This window comes from Carcharhinus amblyrhynchos, chromosome 2 (assembly GCF_965287045.1).
Source record: "Carcharhinus amblyrhynchos chromosome 2, sCarAmb.v2.hapA, whole genome shotgun sequence".
NCBI lineage: Eukaryota > Metazoa > Chordata > Chondrichthyes > Carcharhiniformes > Carcharhinidae > Carcharhinus > Carcharhinus amblyrhynchos.
In genome coordinates this window covers 29,655,777-29,677,201 of record NC_137325.1, presented here as the reverse complement: position 1 = coordinate 29,677,201, position 21,425 = coordinate 29,655,777, and the positions used below count along the sequence as shown (strand labels likewise).

General features: G+C 44.0%; 1 protein-coding gene across 1 annotated transcript in view; it reads left to right on the top strand.

The window, feature by feature from the left end:
- Positions 1–21,425, top strand: part of cdkal1 (CDK5 regulatory subunit associated protein 1-like 1) — a 658,662-nt gene that overhangs the window by 133,938 nt on the left and 503,299 nt on the right. Inside the window, 1 exon segment of the mRNA XM_080203976.1 lies at positions 15,309–15,357. Within this exon segment, the coding sequence (XP_080060102.1) occupies positions 15,309–15,357 (49 nt within the window).

The following is a 21,425-nucleotide window of genomic DNA, read 5'->3' as shown; positions in this document are numbered from 1 at the left end:
CTGCATTATTCCGTCCAAAATGCATCACCTCGCATTTGTCAGGATTAAATGCCATCTGCCACCTATCTGCCCACTGCACCAACCTATCTATATTCTGTTGTATCACCTGACAATCCAGTTCCGTACCCGCCAACCCTGCCATCTTGGTGTCATCAGCAAACTTGCTGATCACACCACCTACGCCCTCTTCCAAGTCATTTATGTAGACTACAAAGAGGAGAGGTCCCAGTACTGAGCCCTGCGGTACACCACTGGTCACTGGCCTCCAGCCCGACAAGGTCCCCTCCACAACTACCCTCTGTCTCCTATTTCCCAGCCAGTTCTCAATCCACCTAGCTACCTGGCCTCGTATCCCATGCGCCTTAACCTTTTCTACCAGCCTACCGTGAGGGACTTTGTCAAACGCCTTACTGAAATCCATATAGATGACATCAACGCCTCTCCCATCGTCAACCGTTTTTGTCACCTCCTCAAAGAATTCCACCAGATTCGTAAGGCAAGACCTCCCTCTAACAAAGCCATGTTGCGTATCCCTAATCAGATCGCAACGCTCCAAATGCTCATACATCCTACCCCTAAGTATTTTTTCCATTAACTTCCCTACCACCGACGTCAAACTCACCGGTCTATAATTCCCAGGGTTATCCCTACTACCTTTTTTGAACAACGGGACCACATTTGCTACCCTCCAGTCTTCTGGGACCTCACCTGTGTCCAAAGAAGAGACAAAGATGTGCGCCAGAGGCCCAGCAATTTCATCTTTTGCCTCCCTAAGCAGCCTGGGATAAATACCATCAGGCCCCGGAGCTTTATCCGTCCTTACGCTACCTAAAAGCCCTAGCACTTCCTCTCTCATAATAACTATATCCTGCAACTGAACCTCCGCTCCCTCCAAGAGACCACACGATTCCGAACCCCTCTCCTTCGTGAATACCGACGCAAAGTATTCATTCAAGAGCTCCCCCATTCCCTCCGACTCAATACACAACTCTCCACTCTTGTCCCTAAGAGGACCAATTTTCCCTCTAACTACTCTCTTGCCTCTAATATAGGAATAAAATGCCTTTGGATTTTCCTTAATCCTACCAGCCAAAGCCATCTAATGCCCTCTCTTCGCCCTTCTAATTCCCCTTTTTAGCTCCCTCCTACTCTCTCTATATTCTTCCAGCGCACTCTCCGTAGCCATTTGTTTTGACCTAACATACGCCTCCCTCTTCTTCCTGACCAAGTCTTCAATATCCCCCGTAATCCACGGCTCTCTAATCCTACCTTTCCCATCCTTTCGCTTAACCGGAACATACCTCCCCTGCAACCATTTCATTTTGTCCCTAAAAGCCTCCCACTTGCCAACCGTGGACTTGCCAGCTAACAGCCCCTCCCAATCAGTTTGCTGCAGCTCCCTCCTAATCCTGCCATAGCTCGCCTTTCCCCAGTTCAGCACACTCCCGTTCGGACGGCACTCGTCCCTTTCCATTTTTATCCTAAAGGTGGGCTTAGGTGGGCTACTATAGAATAGAATCCCAAAAGTGCAGAGGGAAGCATTTAGCCCATCGAGTCCGCACCAACCACAGTCCCACTCAAGGTCTATCCCCGTAAGCCCCTGTAAATACCCTTGCTAATTCCCCTGACGCTAAGGGGCAAATGAACGTGGCCAATCCACCTAACCCGCACATCTTTCGACTCTGTAAGAAGCCCTGCAACGCCAGATTAAAGTCCAACAGGTTTATTTGGTAGTAGTAGCTTTCGGAGCCCTGCTCCTCCTCTAGGTGAGTGAAGTTGAGTAACTCACCTGATGAAGGAGCGGTGCTCTGAAAGTTTGTGCTACCAAATAAATCTGTTGAACTTTAACCTGGTGTTGTGAGTCTTCTTACTGTGCCCACCCCAGTCCAACGCCAGCCTCTCCACATCATTTTTGGACTGTGTGAGGAAGCTGGAGCATCCAGCGGAAACCCACGCAGACACAGGGAGAACGTGCAAACACCGTACAGACAGTGACCTGAGACCAGAATTTAATCCAGGTCCTGGCGCTGTGAGGCTGCAGTGCTAACCACTGTGACACTGTGTTGCCGAGAGTACATTCTGGTCCTCTTGGAATGCACATATCTGGAGGTTAAAAGTCTGCTTGCTATCAGCCTAGGCTGGTCAATTGGTCTGTGTGTATCTAGAAGTTTTCTGCGCACTGGAGGTGATGCAGTAGTCAAGGAAGTGCTCCTGCAAAGATAGCCAGCTTTTGCAGGAACATCTAAAACACTCTCATTCTTTAAAAGTTGATGTGTGACTTTTTTATATTACTTATTTACTATTGGACTTGCTTCTTACCTCTAATCTATATGATTGCAGATGCATGTGTTTTACCATTTCTCCTTGTCTTTTAGTAGTTAATAAATTTGCTCTGTCTTAATTCAAGGAAGCCTGGTTGAATTGGCTCCTTTTTAAACATAATCATTAGGTCTGGTACAGTTATCCAAGGGAAAGGGAACCATCTTATATTAAACTTTTGTTGCTACCAGCAGAGGATAGGTTGAATAAAGACAAAGAGCCAGTCATCCCTCCTCACCTGGGTTTATGACACTTGGGGTATCCCAGCCTGATGGTGACAAATTGAGGGGTCTCACCCAGACTGATAACTTTAGGGAAACCCCATTTGATCATAACATCAAACATCAAGATAGAGTCCATCATGGAGGTTTTCAAGAGAGCACTGGATGAAGATGTCAATCATCATGCATGCCAAGAATGTCATGCTATGTTGGGATTTGCAGGTGCACAGAAGAAATTTGGTGAACAGCAAAGGGACCTAGGTTTCACAAGGCACTACCCATATGAGAATGCCTGCAGTTAGGAGCTCACTTTGCTTGAACTAATTGAAGAATCTGGTTCAAGGCATGCTTCCATGTGGACTATGACATTGCCCATTGCTGTCACAGTCAACATTACCCTCAATTTATTTACCTCTGGCTCTTCCCACTGCACCTACTAAGCCATCCTGAGGGTCGGTCACTCAATTGCACAGAAGTGTTGGCAGGTGAAGGATGGGTTGCTTTTCATTGTGTCAACCTCCCATTGAATAAGTTTATTTTGATTTGACTAGCACCTGAGAGTGGACAGCATTGTCTATCCATGAACATCATTACAAATTGACTGACGTCCAGAAGACGTTAGCTGTGGGCCTGGATCTAAACTGATAACTTTGTGGTGACCTTCTGTGCTGAACAACAGCTGCTGCAATTCTGTGCAATTTTAAAGACTGAGATTTTGGTTTTCCAAATCCCTTGACCCTGAAACTTTAGAGATCATAACTAATGATAAGTCATCTAAGAGAAAAGTTGCAGGAAGTACTAGGGCTCCTCAATATCTTGTCAGCTGTGTTTTGCCTGACTCTTGGTCTTAAAGCAGATTTTTTGCATGTTTCTCGATGAAGCGGCCAACCCTTTCTGAAGCTATATTCCTCTCCATCTCTCTGACCTTCTATCCTACAATGTCTGTCATGTAAGTATCCAGCAATGAGTCCAATTTACTGCAACTCCCATTATCTTTAACAGCTGACTCAATTAGCTGCTCACAGCAAACTCCTTCTCCCCCACTATCTGCCTTTTTTTTTTGTTCTGGTGTCCCATTATTCGCTGACCTGAGTTTCCCTTACGTTGTATCTCTCCTAATGCTTTCTGGAATTCACACTGTCTTGATGTCCCCTCTCACCACTTGCCTGAATTCCCCTTGTCTGAACACTTGCCTTTCTATCATCCCTTTCTATGCCTGTGCCTCAAATCCTGAATGCCTAAATTCTTGGGACAATACCCACCCATTGGCCAAATCTTGCATCTCAGAGGATCTCCAAGGTATAGAAATAGTATACTGAACAGCAGTTTTTGAGAGAGTTCTCATTCCTCTGTTCTTCAGTGTCCTGATCCATCCAACTCCTCCATCTCCTCTCCTACCCACTCTCTCCTCTCCTGCCTGTTTCCCCTTGGTCCACCCTCTAATCTTATTCACTACGTAAATACTCCACATAGGTTTCACCATCTCATTAGTGGCACAAAGGAGAAATGAAGAATACATACTGAGTGGTCAAAAGAACAAAGAGAAAAGTAATGCAGTTAGCATAACCAGATGATTTCAGCAAAGTCATTGGAAATTCTTCACCCTCCAATTGAAGGTGTTTCCATCTCGTAACATTCCCACTTGCCCAGTAAGCAAGATTTCCCAAGGTAGACTGCTTTATTCCATTCCCTTTGTATAGTATCCCCTTGACAGTATTTACAATCTGTTGTAGGCCACAACTTAACTGGCTGTACTTCTCCTGTTGTGCCTGCTGTTCAGTCTGTTTTAACCCTTATATGATGGACTAAGAACTGCAAATTGATGTCTTGTTAGTACAACCAATATTTATTTAAAACACACAATAATCACCCACCCAACCAACAACAAGTTATCTTACAAAAAATACTAAAGTTCAAGTCCAGTACAAGATCTTGACTTAACTGTGTGTGACTGGCAAGTACCCAAGCAGATATTGGCCTTTGTGCGGTGGTCTCGATTGTCCACTGTGTCGTCTGGCACTCTGTCTCTGGTGTTCCTTCCTTCTTGGGTACGTAGCTCTCATTGTGCTGGTCGTCACTGGCAATGGTCACCGCTGTAGCTCATTCGTGGGGTCAGAGAGAAAGCAATTCTTAGTCGCGCAGCACCCTTTATACCCTGTTGGGTTTCGCCCCTCTGCCTGCATGTGTGTGTGTGCCCCTTTTGACCATTGCCAATTAATCGATCAGGACTTGATCAACCCGGTCATAAAGTCCAATTGGGTGCTGCCACACCAAACTCTGGGTGTGTTCCCAACGGCCATGTCTGTAGGTGCTGGAAGTACATAGAATACACACCTCTCTCCCAAATAAGTTGTTACGGCGCCCCTATGTCTGGTAAACAAACCCGTTTGGCCAGAAAGTCTCTCTTGTCTTGGAGATGACCCATGTCCAGTGTATTCAGATCAGATTTTTTTTTGTTTTTATTCCAATTCAATTCAATCCAATCAAATCAAATCCAATTTAGAGCCTCAACAAGTTGAGACATTCATAAGAACATAAGAAATAGGAGCAGGAGTAGGCCATCTAGCCCTTTCGAGCCTGCCCCGCCATTCAATAAGATCATGGCTGATCTGTTGTGGCTCAGTTCCACTTTCCCGCCCTCTCCCCATAACCCTTAATCCCCTCTCTTATCAAGAACCCATCAACCCGCTTCTTAAAAATATTTAGCGAGGCAGCCTCCACCACTTCAACGGGCAGAGAATTCCAGAGATTCACCACCCTTTGAGTGAAGAAGTTCCTCCTCAACTCCGTTCTAAACCGCCTCCCCTTTATCTTGAGGCTGTGCCCCCTAGTCCTACTGTCTTTTTTGAGCGGGAAGAGTCTCTCCACCTCTATCCTATCCATCCCATTCATCATCTTATACGTCTCAATGAGATCTCCCCTCATTCATCTAAACTCTAACGAGTACAAGCCTAGTTTATTCAGCCTCTCCTCATAGCTCAATCCCCTCAACTCCGGTATCAGCCTAGTAAACCTCCTCTGCACTCCCTCCAGGGCCAAAATATCCTTGCGCAGGTGCGGCGCCCAAAACTGCACACAGTACTCCAGCTGCGGCCTCACCAATGCCCTATACAGCTGCAGCAAGACCTCCCTACTTTTATCTTCAATCCCCCTCGCTATGAAGGCCAGCATCCCATTCGCCTTCCTGACCACCTGCTGCACCTGCAAGCTGGGTTTTTGCGACTCATGCACAAGGACCCCAAGGTCCCTCTGCACCGTCGCCTGCTGCAGTTTTTCGCCACGTAAGTAATAGTCCTTCCTACCATTCTTCCTACCAAAGTGGACCACCTCACACTTGCCAACATTAAATTCCATTTGCCATTTCCTGGCCCATTCGCCCAGCCTATCTAGATCCTTCTGCAGACTCTCCACACCCTCCGCACAATTTGCCTTTCCCCCAATCTTGGTGTCATCAGCAAATTTCGACACCCTGCACTCGGTTCCCTCCTCCAGATCATCTATATAAATGGTAAATAGCTGAGGCCCCAGCACCGACCCCTGGGGCACCCCACTAGTCACCAACCGCCAATCCGAATAGCACCCATTGACCCCCACTCTCTGCCTCCTATTTGACAACCAATCCTCTATCCACGCTAACACCCTACCCCCAACTCCATGTCCCCTGACCTTCTGCAATAACCTCTTGTGAGGTACCTTGTCAAACGCCTTCTGAAAATCCAGAAAGACCACATCCACCGGCTCTCCTCTATCCACTGCCCTAGACACATCCTCATAGAACTCCAGTAAATTTGTCAGACACGACTTCCCTTTAATGAAACCGTGTTGCGTCCGCCCTATCAAGCAATTCCCTTCAAGATGCCTCGCAATTTCCTCCTTAATGACGGATTCTAACATTTTACCTACCACAGACGTTAAACTAACCGGCCTATAATTCCCCACCTTTTGCCTGGCACCCTTCTTAAACAACGGCGTAACATTAGCCGTTTTCCAATCTTCCGGCACTTCCCCGGAATCCAGCGACGTCTGGAAAATAACCACCAAGGCATCCACTATAACCTCCGCCATTTCTTTCAGAACCCTCGGATGCATTCCATCCGGTCCTGGGGACTTGTCCACAATCAGCCCCTCCAGTCTGTCGCGCACCACCTCTCTAGTAACAGTAATGTCATTAAGACCCTCCAGTCCTACCACCTTTCCATCGCTAACATCCGGCAAATTATTCACGTCCTCCTCCGTGAAGACAGAAACAAAAAAGTTATTCAAGACCTTAGCCATATCCCCATCCCCTACCACTAGGTCCCCTTTCTCATCCTCTAAAGGACCAACGTTCACCCTAGCCAGCCTCTTCCTTTTTATATATTTATAAAAACTCTTGCTATCCTTTTTTATATTAAGTGCTAGCCCAGCCTCATAGCTTCTCCTACCCTCCTTTATCAACTTCTTTGTCAATCTTTGTTGACATTTAAACCTTTCCCAATCCTCTTCTCGCCCACTGCTCTTAGCTACTCTAAATTCCTCCGCTTTTAATTTAACACTTTCCTTCACCTCCTTCGTTATCCACGGCTTATTACCTCTCTTCCTACTGTCCTTTTTAACCATCGGAATAAATTTCTGCTGAGCACCAAGAAAGATCTCCTTAAAGATCCTCCACTGCTCCTCAGCAGACCTACCTTCCAACGCACTCCCCCAGTCCACATTTGCCAATTCTTCTCTCATCCTACCATACTCCCCTCTATTCAAACAAAGGACGCGTGTCCGGGAACCCACTTTCTCCTCCTCCATCTGCACCAGAAACTCCACCATACAATGATCACTCTCTCCAAGAGGATCCTTCACCGCAAGGTCCCTAATTCTACCCGCCTCATTACATAGCACCAGATCCAAGATAGCTCGCTCCCTCGTCGGCTCCAACACACACTGTTCAAGGAAATTATCCCGGCAGCATTCCAAGAACTCCTCCTCAAGCCCACCTCGTCCAACATGGGTCGACCAATCAATATGCAGATTGAAATCTCCCATAACTACTGCCGTCCCATTCCTGCACGCCGCACTTATTTGCGTGTTAACAGCCCGCCCCACCTCCAGATCATTATTCGGGGGCCTATAGACGACACCCACCAGCGTCTTCCTCCCTTTGCGGTTCCTAATCTCCACCCACAACGATTCCACGTTCTGCTCTTTGGCTCCGATATCATCCCTTGCTACCACCTTGATACTATCCTTAATCAGCAGAGCTACGCCACCCCCTCTTTCCTCCTGCCTATCCTTCCTAAACACTTGATAGCCCTGTACATTCATCTCCCAGTCCCTGTCACCTTGCAGCCACGTCTCTGTAATGGCCACCAGATCGTATCCATTTGTGTCGGATCTAAGCTGACAAGACAGAGCTCTCGCTTCGTGTCTTGGGCTTGATCTACATGATCCAAGCTGATTGACGTAGGCATAGCTCCTCCTCCAACGCTTGGTCTCATTTGCATCTTAGCCAAAAGGCCAAGATGCTTCTTTAACGAATTCCTTCAAATGAACCTAGACTCTAAATTAGATTTTATTTGATTGGATTGAATTGGAATTAAAGCAAAAAAATCTGTATATTCATTCGGCTGGGTTGCAGCTTGTCGTTTTAGTCCTTGCCCAATTGTCCCGGAGTGCTTTACAAATTGCCATTTTAGAGGGCCTGTTTGGCCACACTCCCAACTAAATGGCTGCAGTTCTGTGTCTCATTCTCTATCCCCATTGACATCTCTGTCCTCATTGCTTATCACTTCTTCCCCTTGCCCATCACCGCCACCCCCTCACACACATACCCATGCGCGCGCACGCAGTCCCCCCACATGCACACACAGCCAAACTTAAACACTTACCTGCATTTTATTCTGCTATCATTCTGCTGTCTCCCCAGTGTGCCCCCCATGGTCCCCTCACCCCACTTCCCTTCTCCTCCTCCTCCACCTCATCACTCCCTTCTCTCCCACGTCTCCCCCCCCCAAACTATATCCATGCACTATTGCATGAAGCCCAAGCAGTTAACACCATATGTATAAATAAGTAGATTTACTGTGATATGCTCAGAACTAAGACCAATCAAAGCTGAGGTATCAAAAATGGTGACTTAAGGTGTTGGAAATTCAATTCCAAAAGCTGACGACAGGAAAGGAATCCAGATGGTGGAGGGAGATTCTATTAACAAAATCCAAAGATGTGCGGGTTAGATTGATTGGCCATATAAATTACCCTTTAGTGAGAGAGGGACTAGGAGGGTAAGCGTGTGGGAATAGAACCTGGGTGGAATTGTTGTTGGTGCAGGCTTAATGGGCCAAATGCCTCCTCCTGCATTGTAGATTCTGTGAAATGCACTCCCTAATATGAATTATAGTTCATTAAATAGAGAATTATCTTTATCATTTGTGTGAACAATTCACCAGTCCATGAACTTCCATTCCAATTCAGCAAACGTGTATAAAGCAGTCTGATCAAATTACATCAAACCCATTTGGGAAATATAAAATAGGTGTCTGTCTGTCCCAACCCCTATGTCAGAGTAATGGTCTGTTGTATGGACTTCGCATGTTAGTTATAGTTTATTTGCATTGCTAAATTGAGTGGTGATTTTTGTCCAGGAGACTGTTTGCAGCTGAATTTAAATTCTGTTGTTTGCAAAATAGATATTTTAGTGGGAACATTGTTGACAATATTTTGTAAAACTATGGACTTGATGTCAAACACAAAAAACGAAAACAACGAAGTGTACAGCAGATCCAGTCGACATTAGTGAAAAGCCGAGCAGCCTGAGTAGGTTAATTCTGACCTGGTCATAACCTTTTGTTTCTCTCTGTCATTTTCAGTTTTTAGTTCAGATTTCCAGATGTTGCTCATTTGATACCAAATATAAGTTGCTTGCTTATTCTGCATTAAACATTAAGAGCAATATTTTTCTTTATTTGCTAATAGTGAAGAAATCGATGTGAGTACGCAATGTTCATGTCTGTATTTTTGTCAGAATTAGCTGGTTATGACAAAGATGAAAGATTCTGTTTACAAAGATAAGTTTAAAAAATATGGACTTTTTCACTTAAGTGGATCAAGTCGTTATCTAATACATGTTACAAAATTGTAAAATGATCAATAATGAAAGACTGTTTCCATTAGTGAATCAGTAACAATGAGGCTTACGTACCACATTACTAGAAAAATGAAAGCTGTGTAAAGCTTTCAAATGAAAGGTTATTAGAATATGAAATGCATTGCTGCAAGTAGACATTGAAGCAGAAACTATTAACATTTGTTTAAAAGGAAGCTGGAAAATTATCTGACAATGTAAACAAACTTATGAGAAAATAAAACGGGGGTTAAGTAATTATCCGCAACTGAGGAGCAAGAACCCAACAAAGATTTGGAAGGCTCAATGAAAAATTAGCATTCTGTAATTTTAATTAATTCATAATTATTGTGTTAACCATGGCTCAATGGTAACACTCTTGCCTTTGAGCCAGAAGGTCTGTGTTTTTCAGCAGGTTGTTAAACCAAGCATCTGTCTGACCTCTTAGGTGGATGTAAAAGGTTCAGCCGCACTACTCGAAGTATAGGGGTGTGCTGCTGGTGTCCTGTCTCCATAGCCAGCAGCACCAGAAACAAATGATCTGGTCATTCATCTCTCAACTACTTGAGATTTGTAGAAGCTGTCTACTGTGTTTTCCTACATTACATAAGTTTTAATACTGTAAAGCGTTTTGGACATTGAATTTGTAAAAGATGCAATGCAAATGCATGTGTTTTTCCTTTCATAACATAACCCACAAGAATTAGGAGCAAGAGTAAGCCATTCAGTCCATTGCCACTTGATAAAATCATGGCTGACCTGGTTGTGGCCTCAACTCCATTTTTTGTCTGCGACCTGTATCTTTGACTCACTTGTCAATCAAAAATCTTTTCTAACATGGCCTTGAATATTTCGATGACCCAACCTCCACAGTTCTCTGGAGAAGAGTATGTCAGAGAGAAAAGATTTCTCCTTAACTCAGTCTTACGTGGAAGACCCTAGTTCTAGACTCCTGGAAAAGCAAAACATCCTCTGACCTACTCTGTCAAGTGTCCTCAGGATCTTATATTTTTAAATAAAATTGCCTGTCATTCTTCTAAACTTCAGTTAAGAAAATATTATGATTTGCAATATATTCATAATTGCCCACTCTCACAAGGACATAAGGGTGTCATTGGACAGTGGAGCACATGTAACTATTTGCTATCTGCAAACTAGATTGGCCACTTGACTGCACAACCTTTGTGTTCAGATGAAGCGTGAATGGCTATTTAGCAACAGTCAAAATGCAAATTAAGGGATAAAAGAAACAGGCCAGTGAAAAAAGTCACATAGAACAAAGTGGAGGCAGAGGTTATGATCTAAAGTTGTCAAAATGAGTTCAGAAGGCTATAGAGTGCTGAGCCAAAAAATGAGGTGCTGTTTCTTGAACTTGGTTCATTAGAACGTTGTAGGTCATGGGCAAAAAGGTCATAGTGATGGGAATAAGGTGGAGAGTTAAAATGACAAATGACAGGAAGCACGGTGTTGTGCCTGTGGTCTGAATGTAAGTGTTCTGCAAAGTGGCTGCTCAGAAAACAATTGACATCCCCAATGTAGAGGAGACCATGATGTGAATAGCAAATACAGTATACTAAATTGAGAGAAGAACATGTAACTTGCTGTTTCATTTATTGGCTTAGATGGTAAGAAGATAAAAGCACAATTGTTGTATCTCCTGAGCATACATGAAAAGGTGCTGTAAGAAAGGAAAGTTGGGGTTACTGATAAGTGAGTTAGGGTGTTGGAAGAAAAGAATCCTTTGCAATGCTGAAAGGGGAAGGCAGAGGAAAATGTGTTTGGTGGTATCATGCTGGAGCTGATAAAAATCGTGGAGGATGGTCCATCTTGAATGGAGGTCCAGCTATCTACTCTCTTCTGCTTGGCTGAGTTTGTTCTCAGTTGGCACAACTTCTCTTGAACTTTGTTCACTTTCTCCACATAAAAGGTGTTGTGATAGGTACATACGTGGGTTGTAGTTATTTCAGCCTTTTTGTGATGTATGTAGAATATCCATTATTAGACTCCTATTTGGGGCTCTGTCCCTCATCTCTCTTTCTGATACATTGATGATTATCAGTGCCGCCTCCTGCTCTCACCATGAACTGGAAAATTTGATTGACTTTGTTCCATTTTTTGTTTCCCACCTTCACCTGGCCTATCTCTGACACTCCTTTCTCTTTCTCGACTTCTGTCTCCATTTCAGGACATAAGCTATCATCTAATATTCACTACAAAGTCATGGACTCCACCAGCTACCTTGACTGCCCTCCCTCACAACCTGTTTCCTGTAAGAGCTCCATCTCATTCTCCCAATTTCACCACCTTCATTATTTCTGTTCTGGTGAAGCAACCTTCCACACCAGTTCTTCTGATGTGTCTTCCTTTTTGTCAACAAAGGATTCCCACCCAACATGATTGACACGGTCCACCACCATGCCTGATCCATTGCATGAACTCCTGTTTCACCTCCAAGAATAATGATAGGATTCCCTTCATTCTCATCTTTGCCTCAACAGCCAGTGTATTCAGTGAGTCATCCTCTGCTATTTTCACCAGCTCAAGTGTGGTGCCATCACTAAACACACCTTGTGCCCTTTCCTTTCAGCATTCTGAAGGGACTGTCCTTCTACAAGAGCCTGGTCCACCCCTTAGTCACCCCTAATAACCTGACCCTTCCCCATGGCTGCTTTCTGTGCAGTAATGCAACATTTGTCTTTTCACCTTCTCTTGTCTCACCGTCCAAGACTGCAAACACTCCAAGTCCTTCCAAAGTCTGAGGTCACGTACAAACTGACTCAAGAACAGCTTCTTCCCTGCTGCCATTAGACTTTTGAATGCATTAAGTTGGTCTTTCTCTACATCCTAGTTATGACTGTAACACTACATTCTGCACTGTCTCGTTTCATAAGAACATAAGAACATAAGAAATAGGAGCAGGAGTAGGCCATCTGGCCCTTCGAGCCTGCCCCGCCATTCAATAAGATCATGGCTGATCTGTCGTGGCTCAGTTCCACTTTCCCGCCCTCTCCCCATAACCCTTAATCCCCTCTCTTATCAAAAACCCATCAACCCGCTTCTTAAAAATATTTAGCGAGGCAGCCTCCACCACTTCAACGGGCAGAGAATTCCAGAGATTCACCACCCTTTGAGTGAAGAAGTTCCTCCTCAACTCCGTTCTGAACCGCCCCCCCTTTATCTTGAGGCTGTGCCCCCTAGTCCTACTGTCTTTTTTGAGCGGGAAGAGTCTTTCCACCTCTATCCTATCCATCCCATTCATCATCTTATACGTCTCAATGAGATCTCCCCTCATTCTTCTAAACTCTAACGAGTACAAGCCTAGTTTATTCAGCCTCTCCTCATAGCTCAACCCCCTCAACTCCGGTATCAGCCTAGTAAACCTCCTCTGCACTCCCTCCAGGGCCAAAATATCCTTGCGCAGGTGCGGCGCCCAAAACTGCACACAGTACTCCAGCTGCGGCCTCACCAATGCCCTATACAGCTGCAGCAAGACCTCCCTACTTTTATATTCAATCCCCCTCGCTATGAAGGCCAGCATCCCATTCGCCTTCCTGACCACCTGCTGCACTTGCAGGCTGGGTTTTTGCGACTCATGCACAAGGACCCCGAGGTCCCTCTGCACCGTCGCCTGCTGCAGTTTTTCGCCACGTAAGTAATAGTCCTTCCTACCATTCTTCCTACCAAAGTGGACCACCTCACACTTGCCAACATTAAATTCCATTTGCCATTTCCTGGCCCATTCGCCCAGCCTATCTAGATCCTTCTGCAGACTCTCCACACCCTCCGCACAATTTGCCTTTCCCCCAATCTTGGTGTCATCAGCAAATTTCGACACCCTACACTCGGTTCCCTCCTCCAGATCATCTATATAAATGGTAAATAGCTGAGGCCCCAGCACCGACCCCTGGGGCACCCCACTAGTCACCAACCGCCAATCCGAATAGCACCCATTGACCCCCACTCTCTGCCTCCTATTTGACAACCAATCCTCTATCTCTATGAACTGTATGCTTTGTTTGTATCGTATGCAAGAAAAATATTTTTCACCGTATATATGTGACAGTAATCAAATTAAGTGAAATGGTGATTTACTTGTGCTTCTTTCTACTTGGTATATTACATTCACTATTCATGATGTGGTCCCCTCTAAATTAGGGAGATCAGACATAGGCTGGGTGACTGCTTTGTGGAACAGGCCATGTTCAGGACATAAGCATAACACTGAGCTTCTGTGGTTTGTTAGTTTAATTCTCAGCCTTACTCTCTCATTGACTTTTCTGTCTACGGCCTACCACAGTTTCCCACTGAAGCTCAAGGCAAACTTGAGGAACAACCTCTCATCTTTTGTCTTTGTACTCTACAGCCTTCTTGACTCAATATTGAGTTCAATAACTTCAGAAATAACCTCTGTCTCTGTCTTGTTTTATATGATTTTTTTTGTTGGCTTGTTTCCTTTCTCCCTTAATGTTGCATTCAGATGGTTGCTGTACAGCCATTCATGCCTCATTTGGGCAAAACCTTTGTTTTTTAACTATACCCATTAATGCTCTTTGTCTTCTGTTAATGAAACTCTCCTGTGTTCCTATCATAGACCTTTATTTTTGTTCTTCCTGCCCCTTTTCATGGCTTAAGAACTTTTATATTTCCCTCTTTCTTTCAGTCTGACAAAATAACATGTATTCAAGCCCTTAAAGAGGAAAGGGAGGTTGGAGATGGAGTAGTAATCAGCAACAAAATGTAAGGCTGACGGAAGAAGAAGTGATCACTTTGTATTATCACATGTTGCTTTGAACTCAGGAAATCTTTATAGCAGTTCAAACTTTGAATTATTGGTGGCACATTTTTTCCCTGGTTAGCAGAAGTTGAGTTGACAACTCGTCAACTTGGGAGATTATAAAGTAATATTTGGCTTGATAGCACAATATATTGATGTGATGTCCCACAGACTCTAATGAAGCAGTCAGGCCAAGTTAACCAAAAGGAGAAAAGAAAAAAAAATTGAGAGCAAGTCAGTTCCAACTGCTTGTTTAAAAATAGCATTGGCAAAGATGTGAATATACAGACGTTAATTAATGCTTGTGAAGAGCCATCCTATTTGTTAAATTCACTAGTTGGGTGACAGGGTGGTACAGTGGTTAGCACTGCTGCCTCTCAACGCCAGGCACCCAGGGTTAATTCCTGACTTGGGTCAATGTCTGTGCGAAGTCTGCATGTTCTCTCTGTGTCTGCATGAGTTTCCTCCAGGTGCTCCGGTTTCTTCCCACAGTCCAAAAGCCGTGCTGCTTAGGTGGGTTGGCCATGCTAAATTCTCCCTCAGTGTACCCAAACAGGCGCTGGAGTGCGACGACTCGGGGATTTTCACAGTACCTTCATTGCAGTGTTAATGTAAGCCTACTTGTGACACTAAACTTTAGTTCCTGTGAGAACATTTCAATCAGCTGAGGCCTGAACAGCTGAGAGAAGTAAATTCAGTTTGGCAGCTACAGGAGGAATAAAGTGAGAACTTTTTCACTTTATAAAGACCAGTGATGTTTCGGTTACAAGTTACAATGCCTAGTACATGACTGAATATATGGAGAGTTTGCTTACTTACCTAGCAGTTACTGAAACGTGATAAAAAGATTGTTGTCAAATTCTCATCAATAATGGTGCTAAAATGTTTTTCCCGTTAGGTTCAGCAAATAGATCGTGTAGTTGAAGTTGTTGAAGAAACAATTAAAGGTGAGTAGATTCTTGAAACACTGTAAACAAGTTTTATACATAAATGTAAATTTGTGATCACAGTGTGACAGTACGTTTGATTTTAGTCTCATACAAAATATTTTTATGCTCCAAGGTAAACCTTTCTGATGGTTTACTCCCTTTTTTTAATCACAGACGTCTGGTTGCAGTATGTATCTTTTTAGGTTTTAAATATGTGGCCAAGTGCTTTACATTACTAGATAATTTAATCTGATTGAACTGAAAGTAATACTATATACTCAACATAAAGGAATTGTTGGAAATTCTATAATTATGCTTTTCAAATGCTGCTTCCAATTAAATCGTTCTGGGCAGTATTTAACAAGTGGACATTTGGAGGCAGGACTGATGAGATTGTATTTTAGTTTAATTTATGATTGTCAAATGTATTGGTATACAATGTAAACTATTGTTTCTTGCGCATTATACAAACAAAGCATGCCATACATGTAGAAGGAAAGGAGATGGTGCAAAATGTACTGTTACGGTCATAGTGAGGATGTGGAGAAAGATCAATCTAATATGAGGTAGATCCATTCAAAATCTGATGGCAGCAGGGAAGGAGTGTTCTTGAGTCAGTTGGTAAATGGCCTCTGACTTTCACCTTTTCCCAAGAAGGTGAAGAGAGGTGTGTGAGGTTCTTGATTATGCTGGCTGCTTTTCCAAGGCAGCGGGAAGTATAGACAGTTAATGGGTGGGAGGCTGGTTGCGTGATACTGTGTTTCATTCACAATCCTTTGTAGTTATTTTGCAGTCTTGGACAGAGCAGGAACAATACCAAGCTGAGATACAGCCAGAAAGAATGTTCACTATGATGCATCTATAAAGGTTGGTGAGAGTCGTAGCAGACATGCCAAATGTCCTTAGCCTCCTGAGAATGCTTTCTTAGTTATGGCGTGGCATGGAGACACCAGGGCAGGTTGTTGGTGATCTGGACATCTAGAAACTTGAAACATTTGACCATTTTCACTTCATCCCCTTTGATGTAGACAGGGGCTATCCTCTACTACACTCCCTGAAGCCGATGACTATCTCCTTCACTTTACTGACATTGAGGGAGAGATTTTTGTCGTTGCACTTGTTCACCAGATTCTCTAACTCTTGCCTGTACTCCATCTCATTATTGTTTGAGATCTGACCCATTATGATGGTGTCATCAGCAGACTTGAAAATTGAGTTGGAGGGGGATTTGGCCACACAGCCATAGATGTATAAGGAATATAGTAAGGGGCTGACGATACAGTCTTGTGGGGCACAGATGTTGAGGATGAATGTGGAGGAGGTTTGGTTGCCTGTCCTTGTTGCGGTATATGGATTAGGAAGTCCAGGATCCAGTTGTGGAGAGAGGAGCCAAGCCTTAGGCCATGGAGATGAGTTTTGTAAGAATAATGTTATTGTAGGCTGAGCTGTCGCCAATAAATAGGAGTCTGACATAAGTGTCTTTGTTATCCAGGTCTTCCAGGGTTGAGTGTAGGGCCAGGGAGATGGCATCTGCTATGGACCTGTTGCGACGAACTGTAGTGAAGGCAGGCAATCTGGGAGGCCAAAAATGATTTGTGCTATGACTAACTTCTGTAATTATGTGAAATGATGTTCACTTAATATGTCAAGAATCTCCTTTTTGTTACCTGTTGATAATTATACCTCAAGGTGTCAGTTAAAAGATTTATAACTCTAATGCTGGAAAGTTTATTTGATAATTTGCATCAAGATTAGAGGATTAGGTGTATGAAGGTCATCCATTGCATAATACAGTTGCTTGAATTTTCGTACCTATCTGGTCTTGGGGCGGGGCAGGTTGAGGTGCCAACTGTTATTTTGGAAATATTTAATGAACTGGATTGATACTGAGCTTCAGTGGAGTTTATTTCTTCGGGTTTCTGTTTACTTTTAGTGGAGGGGTCCCATTCATGTTGCTAAATGTTATTGGGGCATGCCAGAAGGCAGACATCATCAACAATGTGTATGTTTTTGCACCATTAAAGGAATAAGGTGCTTTATAGGACATTATAGCACCTTATAGAACAAAAGAAAGTCACACAACTCAGGGATGCTCAAGAGGCTAGAATTAGAAGAGTGCAGATATCTTGGAAAGGTTGTAAGGCTGGAGGAGAGTACAGAAATAGAGAGATCATGGAGCAATTTGAAAACAAAAATGAGATTTAAAAATTTTTCTTATGGGATATAGGCATCACTGGCTAGACCAGCATTCATTGCCCATCACTAATTGGACTGGAGAAGATGGTGATGAGCTACCTGCAGTCCACCTGACCAGAAGCTAATATCAATCGGTGGGCAGAGGGGTGATAATTGAATGGGACTTGGTGCGAGGTAAGGCACGGGAAGCAGAGTTTGTGACAATTTCAAGTTTACGGAGAGTAGTTTGTACGAGATTAACCAGGAATGCATTGGAACAGTCAAGCATAGAGACAATAAAGGCATAGTTAAGGGTTTTAGTAGCAGATGAGCTGAAATTGGGTGATGAAAATAGGTGATCTCATTGATGATATGAGGTTGGTATTTCACCTTGGAATCAAATGTAACAACCAAAGTTGCAAACAGACTGACTTAAATTCAGAGTGTGCTAGGGAGACGGATGGAGTCAATAGCTAGGGAACAGAATTTGGAAATTGAGCCAAAAGCAATTACTTCAATCTTTCCAATATTTAACAGGAGGAAGTTTCTGCTCACCCAGTGCTGCCTGTATGACAAGAAGTTAATTTATACAGTGAAAGTGACACAGACCTGTGTCACAGGCCCTCTCTCCTTCAAAAGCATCTCTGTCACCATTCAGGCCATTTAGTGAAAGAATTCTGAAGAAAACAGATACAGAGATGAGTAAAAGACAAAACAGATTGATAAAAACAATGTGAAAGAATGGAAAAGAGAGTTTTGCACTTGAATAGGCTATATTCGCAGTCTATTTTGTTCTAACAGAAACTTGCCTGAGATGTTTTTGTTCTTGGAAAAAAGGAAGATGTCATGATATTAGAAAGATTGTTGTATTGGTCTTCAGTATTAGAGACAATATGGTGCACTCCACTTCATCAGGTCACTTGACCTGAGACTTAGACGTCAGATTGTACTTGTAAATGTAAGTTGTTATCAGACTGTAGACTTAGGCTACAGGCCTGAAATTGTATATATGTCCTGTTCTTAATAAAGTTAGTTTACAATAATTATATTGGCCATCCTGCAACATATAAAAAAAAGACAGAAACCATTATGCAACAGTCTTGGATATGCATATGGACTTGCAAACCATCACTTTGGACTTGCGTGGGATGCATCAGTGCCTCTATAAGAGGGGCACAGGGCTCCTGAAGGGATCTCCCTCCAATGCCCCTTTAAGGAGTCAGGGAGAACATAAGAAATAGAAGCAGGAGTAGGCCATCTAGTGCCTCGAGCCTGCCCCGCCATTCAATAAGATCATGGCTGATCTGTCGTGGCTCAGTTCCACATTCCCGCCCTCTCCCCATAACCCTTAATCCCCTTGCCTATCAAAAACCCATCAACCCGCGTCTTAAAAATATTTAGCGAGGTAGCCTCCACCACTTCAACGGGCAGAGAATTCCAGAGATTCACCACCCTTTGAGTGAAGAAGTACTTCCTCAACTCCATTCTAAACCGCCCCCCCTTTATCTTGAGGCTGTGCCCCCTAGTCCTACTGTCCTTTCTGAGCGGGAAGAGTCTCTCCACCTTTATCCTATCCATCCCATTCATCATCTTATATGTCTCAATGAGATCTCCCCTCATTCTTCTTAACTCTAACAAGTACAAGCCTAGTTTATTCAGCCTCTCCTCATAGCTCAACCCCCTCAACTCTGGCATCAGCCTAGTAAACCTCCTCTGCACTCCCTCCAAGGCCAAAATATCCTTGCGTAAGTACGGCGCCCAAAACTGCACACAGTACTCCAGCTGCGGCCTCACCAATGCCCTATACAGCTGCAGCAAGACCTCCCTACTTTTATCTTCAATCCCCCTCGCTATGAAGGCCAGCATCCCATTCGCCTTCCTGACCACCTGCTGCACCTGCAAGCTGGGTTTTTGCGACTCATGCACAAGGACCCTGAGGTCCTTCTGCACCGTCGCCTGCTGCAGTTTTTCTCCACGTAAGTAATAATCCTTCCTACCATTATTCCTACCAAAGTGGACCACCTCACACTTGCCAACATTAAATTCCATTTGCCAGTTCCTGGCCCATTCGCCCAGCCTATCTAGATCCTTCTGCGGACTCTCCACACCTTCCGCACAATTTGCCGTTCCACCAATCTTGGTGCCGTCAGCAAATTTCGACACCATACACTCGGTTCCCTCCTCCAGATCATCTATATAAATGGTAAATAGCTGAGGCCCCAGCACCGACCCCTGGGGCACCCCACTAGTCACCAACCGCCAATCCGAATAGCACCCATTGACCCCCACTCTCTGCCTCCTATTTGACAACCAATCCTCTATCCACGCTAACACCCTACCCCCAACTCCACGTCCCCTGACCTTCTGCAATAACCTCTTGTGAGGTACCTTGTCAAACGCCTTCTGAAAATCAAGAAAGACCACATCCACCAGCTCTCCTTAGGCAGCCATAATGAGCAGGAGGGTCAGCTGGACAACCCGAGGTGATCCACCCAGGACTATCCTGGACTGTTCAGCTGTTCCAAATCCCCTCTGCTTGTTACCCAGCAATTTCAGCTGCTCAGGCTGAGAAGTGTGCACCTGATGCACAGTGGGAGATCCAAAAAAAAGCCTGGGTCTTCCACATCTCAGCTCCCCAGAAAATACCAGTTGAAATCATCTCAGACAACAGGGCACAGCAGGCTGCCTCTGCTATGGATGTCAGCGATGCCTCTAGGTGTGGTGATATGTGATATGTGATATTGTACGAATGAAGTAGTGGCATGATGGGAAAATTGCTCATGTATTTGGTACAAAGGAAAACTGACTCTGCATAGTCTAAGACATGACTAAAACCAGAGAAGGCCAAATGCCTGACCTCAGTCTGTCTTGATAAGGTTGACTCCACATACCCTGGGACTACATATGCAAAATAAGGTAAGGTCAGAGTCACAGAACCTTCTATTCCATCAGAAAACAAGGTATGGTCAGAGATCACGAAACCTTTCTGTTCCTTCAAAGGACAAGATAACGATATTATTGATGAGACAGAGGGGTCTCGGAGGTCACCAGATCATAATACAATTAATGATGTATTACTGCTTCTATGACTGATTGAATTCCTGAAGTCATGTAAGCTGATAAGAAAAAGGTATAACTATTGAATTGATACTTGTAGTTGGGGCAGTCTTGGGATAGAATCAGCAGTTTGTACGGCCTGCTCTCTGTTTCCAAGATTCTGCCATATACTGCATGCAGTCTTTTGGAAATAAAGGTAAGTTGTTTTGTTGGAACGAATTTTGTTGAATCTCTCTACCACAGTCAAGAAGCAGGAAAAATTTCCACTTCAACGGATAGGGTGAGAAAATTAAGAAAAGTTGAGAGCGCAAAGGGTGAGTATTCACTCACTGTATGCTCTTCACATCTATAAAAATATGTTGCTTAGCTAAAATTTTCATCTTGTGAATGGCTCTTCTACCTGTTGCAATGCTCTGATGTCATTCAAGGATAACAGTTGCCCCCTCTCCTCTCTTATTTCCCATCATGTGCCTCTGGTCTTAAGGTATCTGCTGCAATCTCAGTAAGGGAATCACCTTTCTGACATGAGCAAGACCTCTTGCTCTAACAACACGCTGGTTAATACAGCACAGCACAGAAACATGCTGGTTAATACAGCACAGAAACAGGTCCTTCTACCTACGATAATATGACACCAAATTAAACTAATCCCTTCTGCCTGCCCTTGATCCATAGAACATAGAACATAGAACATAGAACATTACAGCGCAGAACAGGCCCTTCGGCCCACGATGTTGCGCCGACCAGTTACAAAAACAATGACCCACTAGCCTATACCAATCCCTTTTCGTCCATAAACCTATCCAGAGATCTCTTAAACGCCCCCAAACTAGACGCATCTACAACTGCAGCAG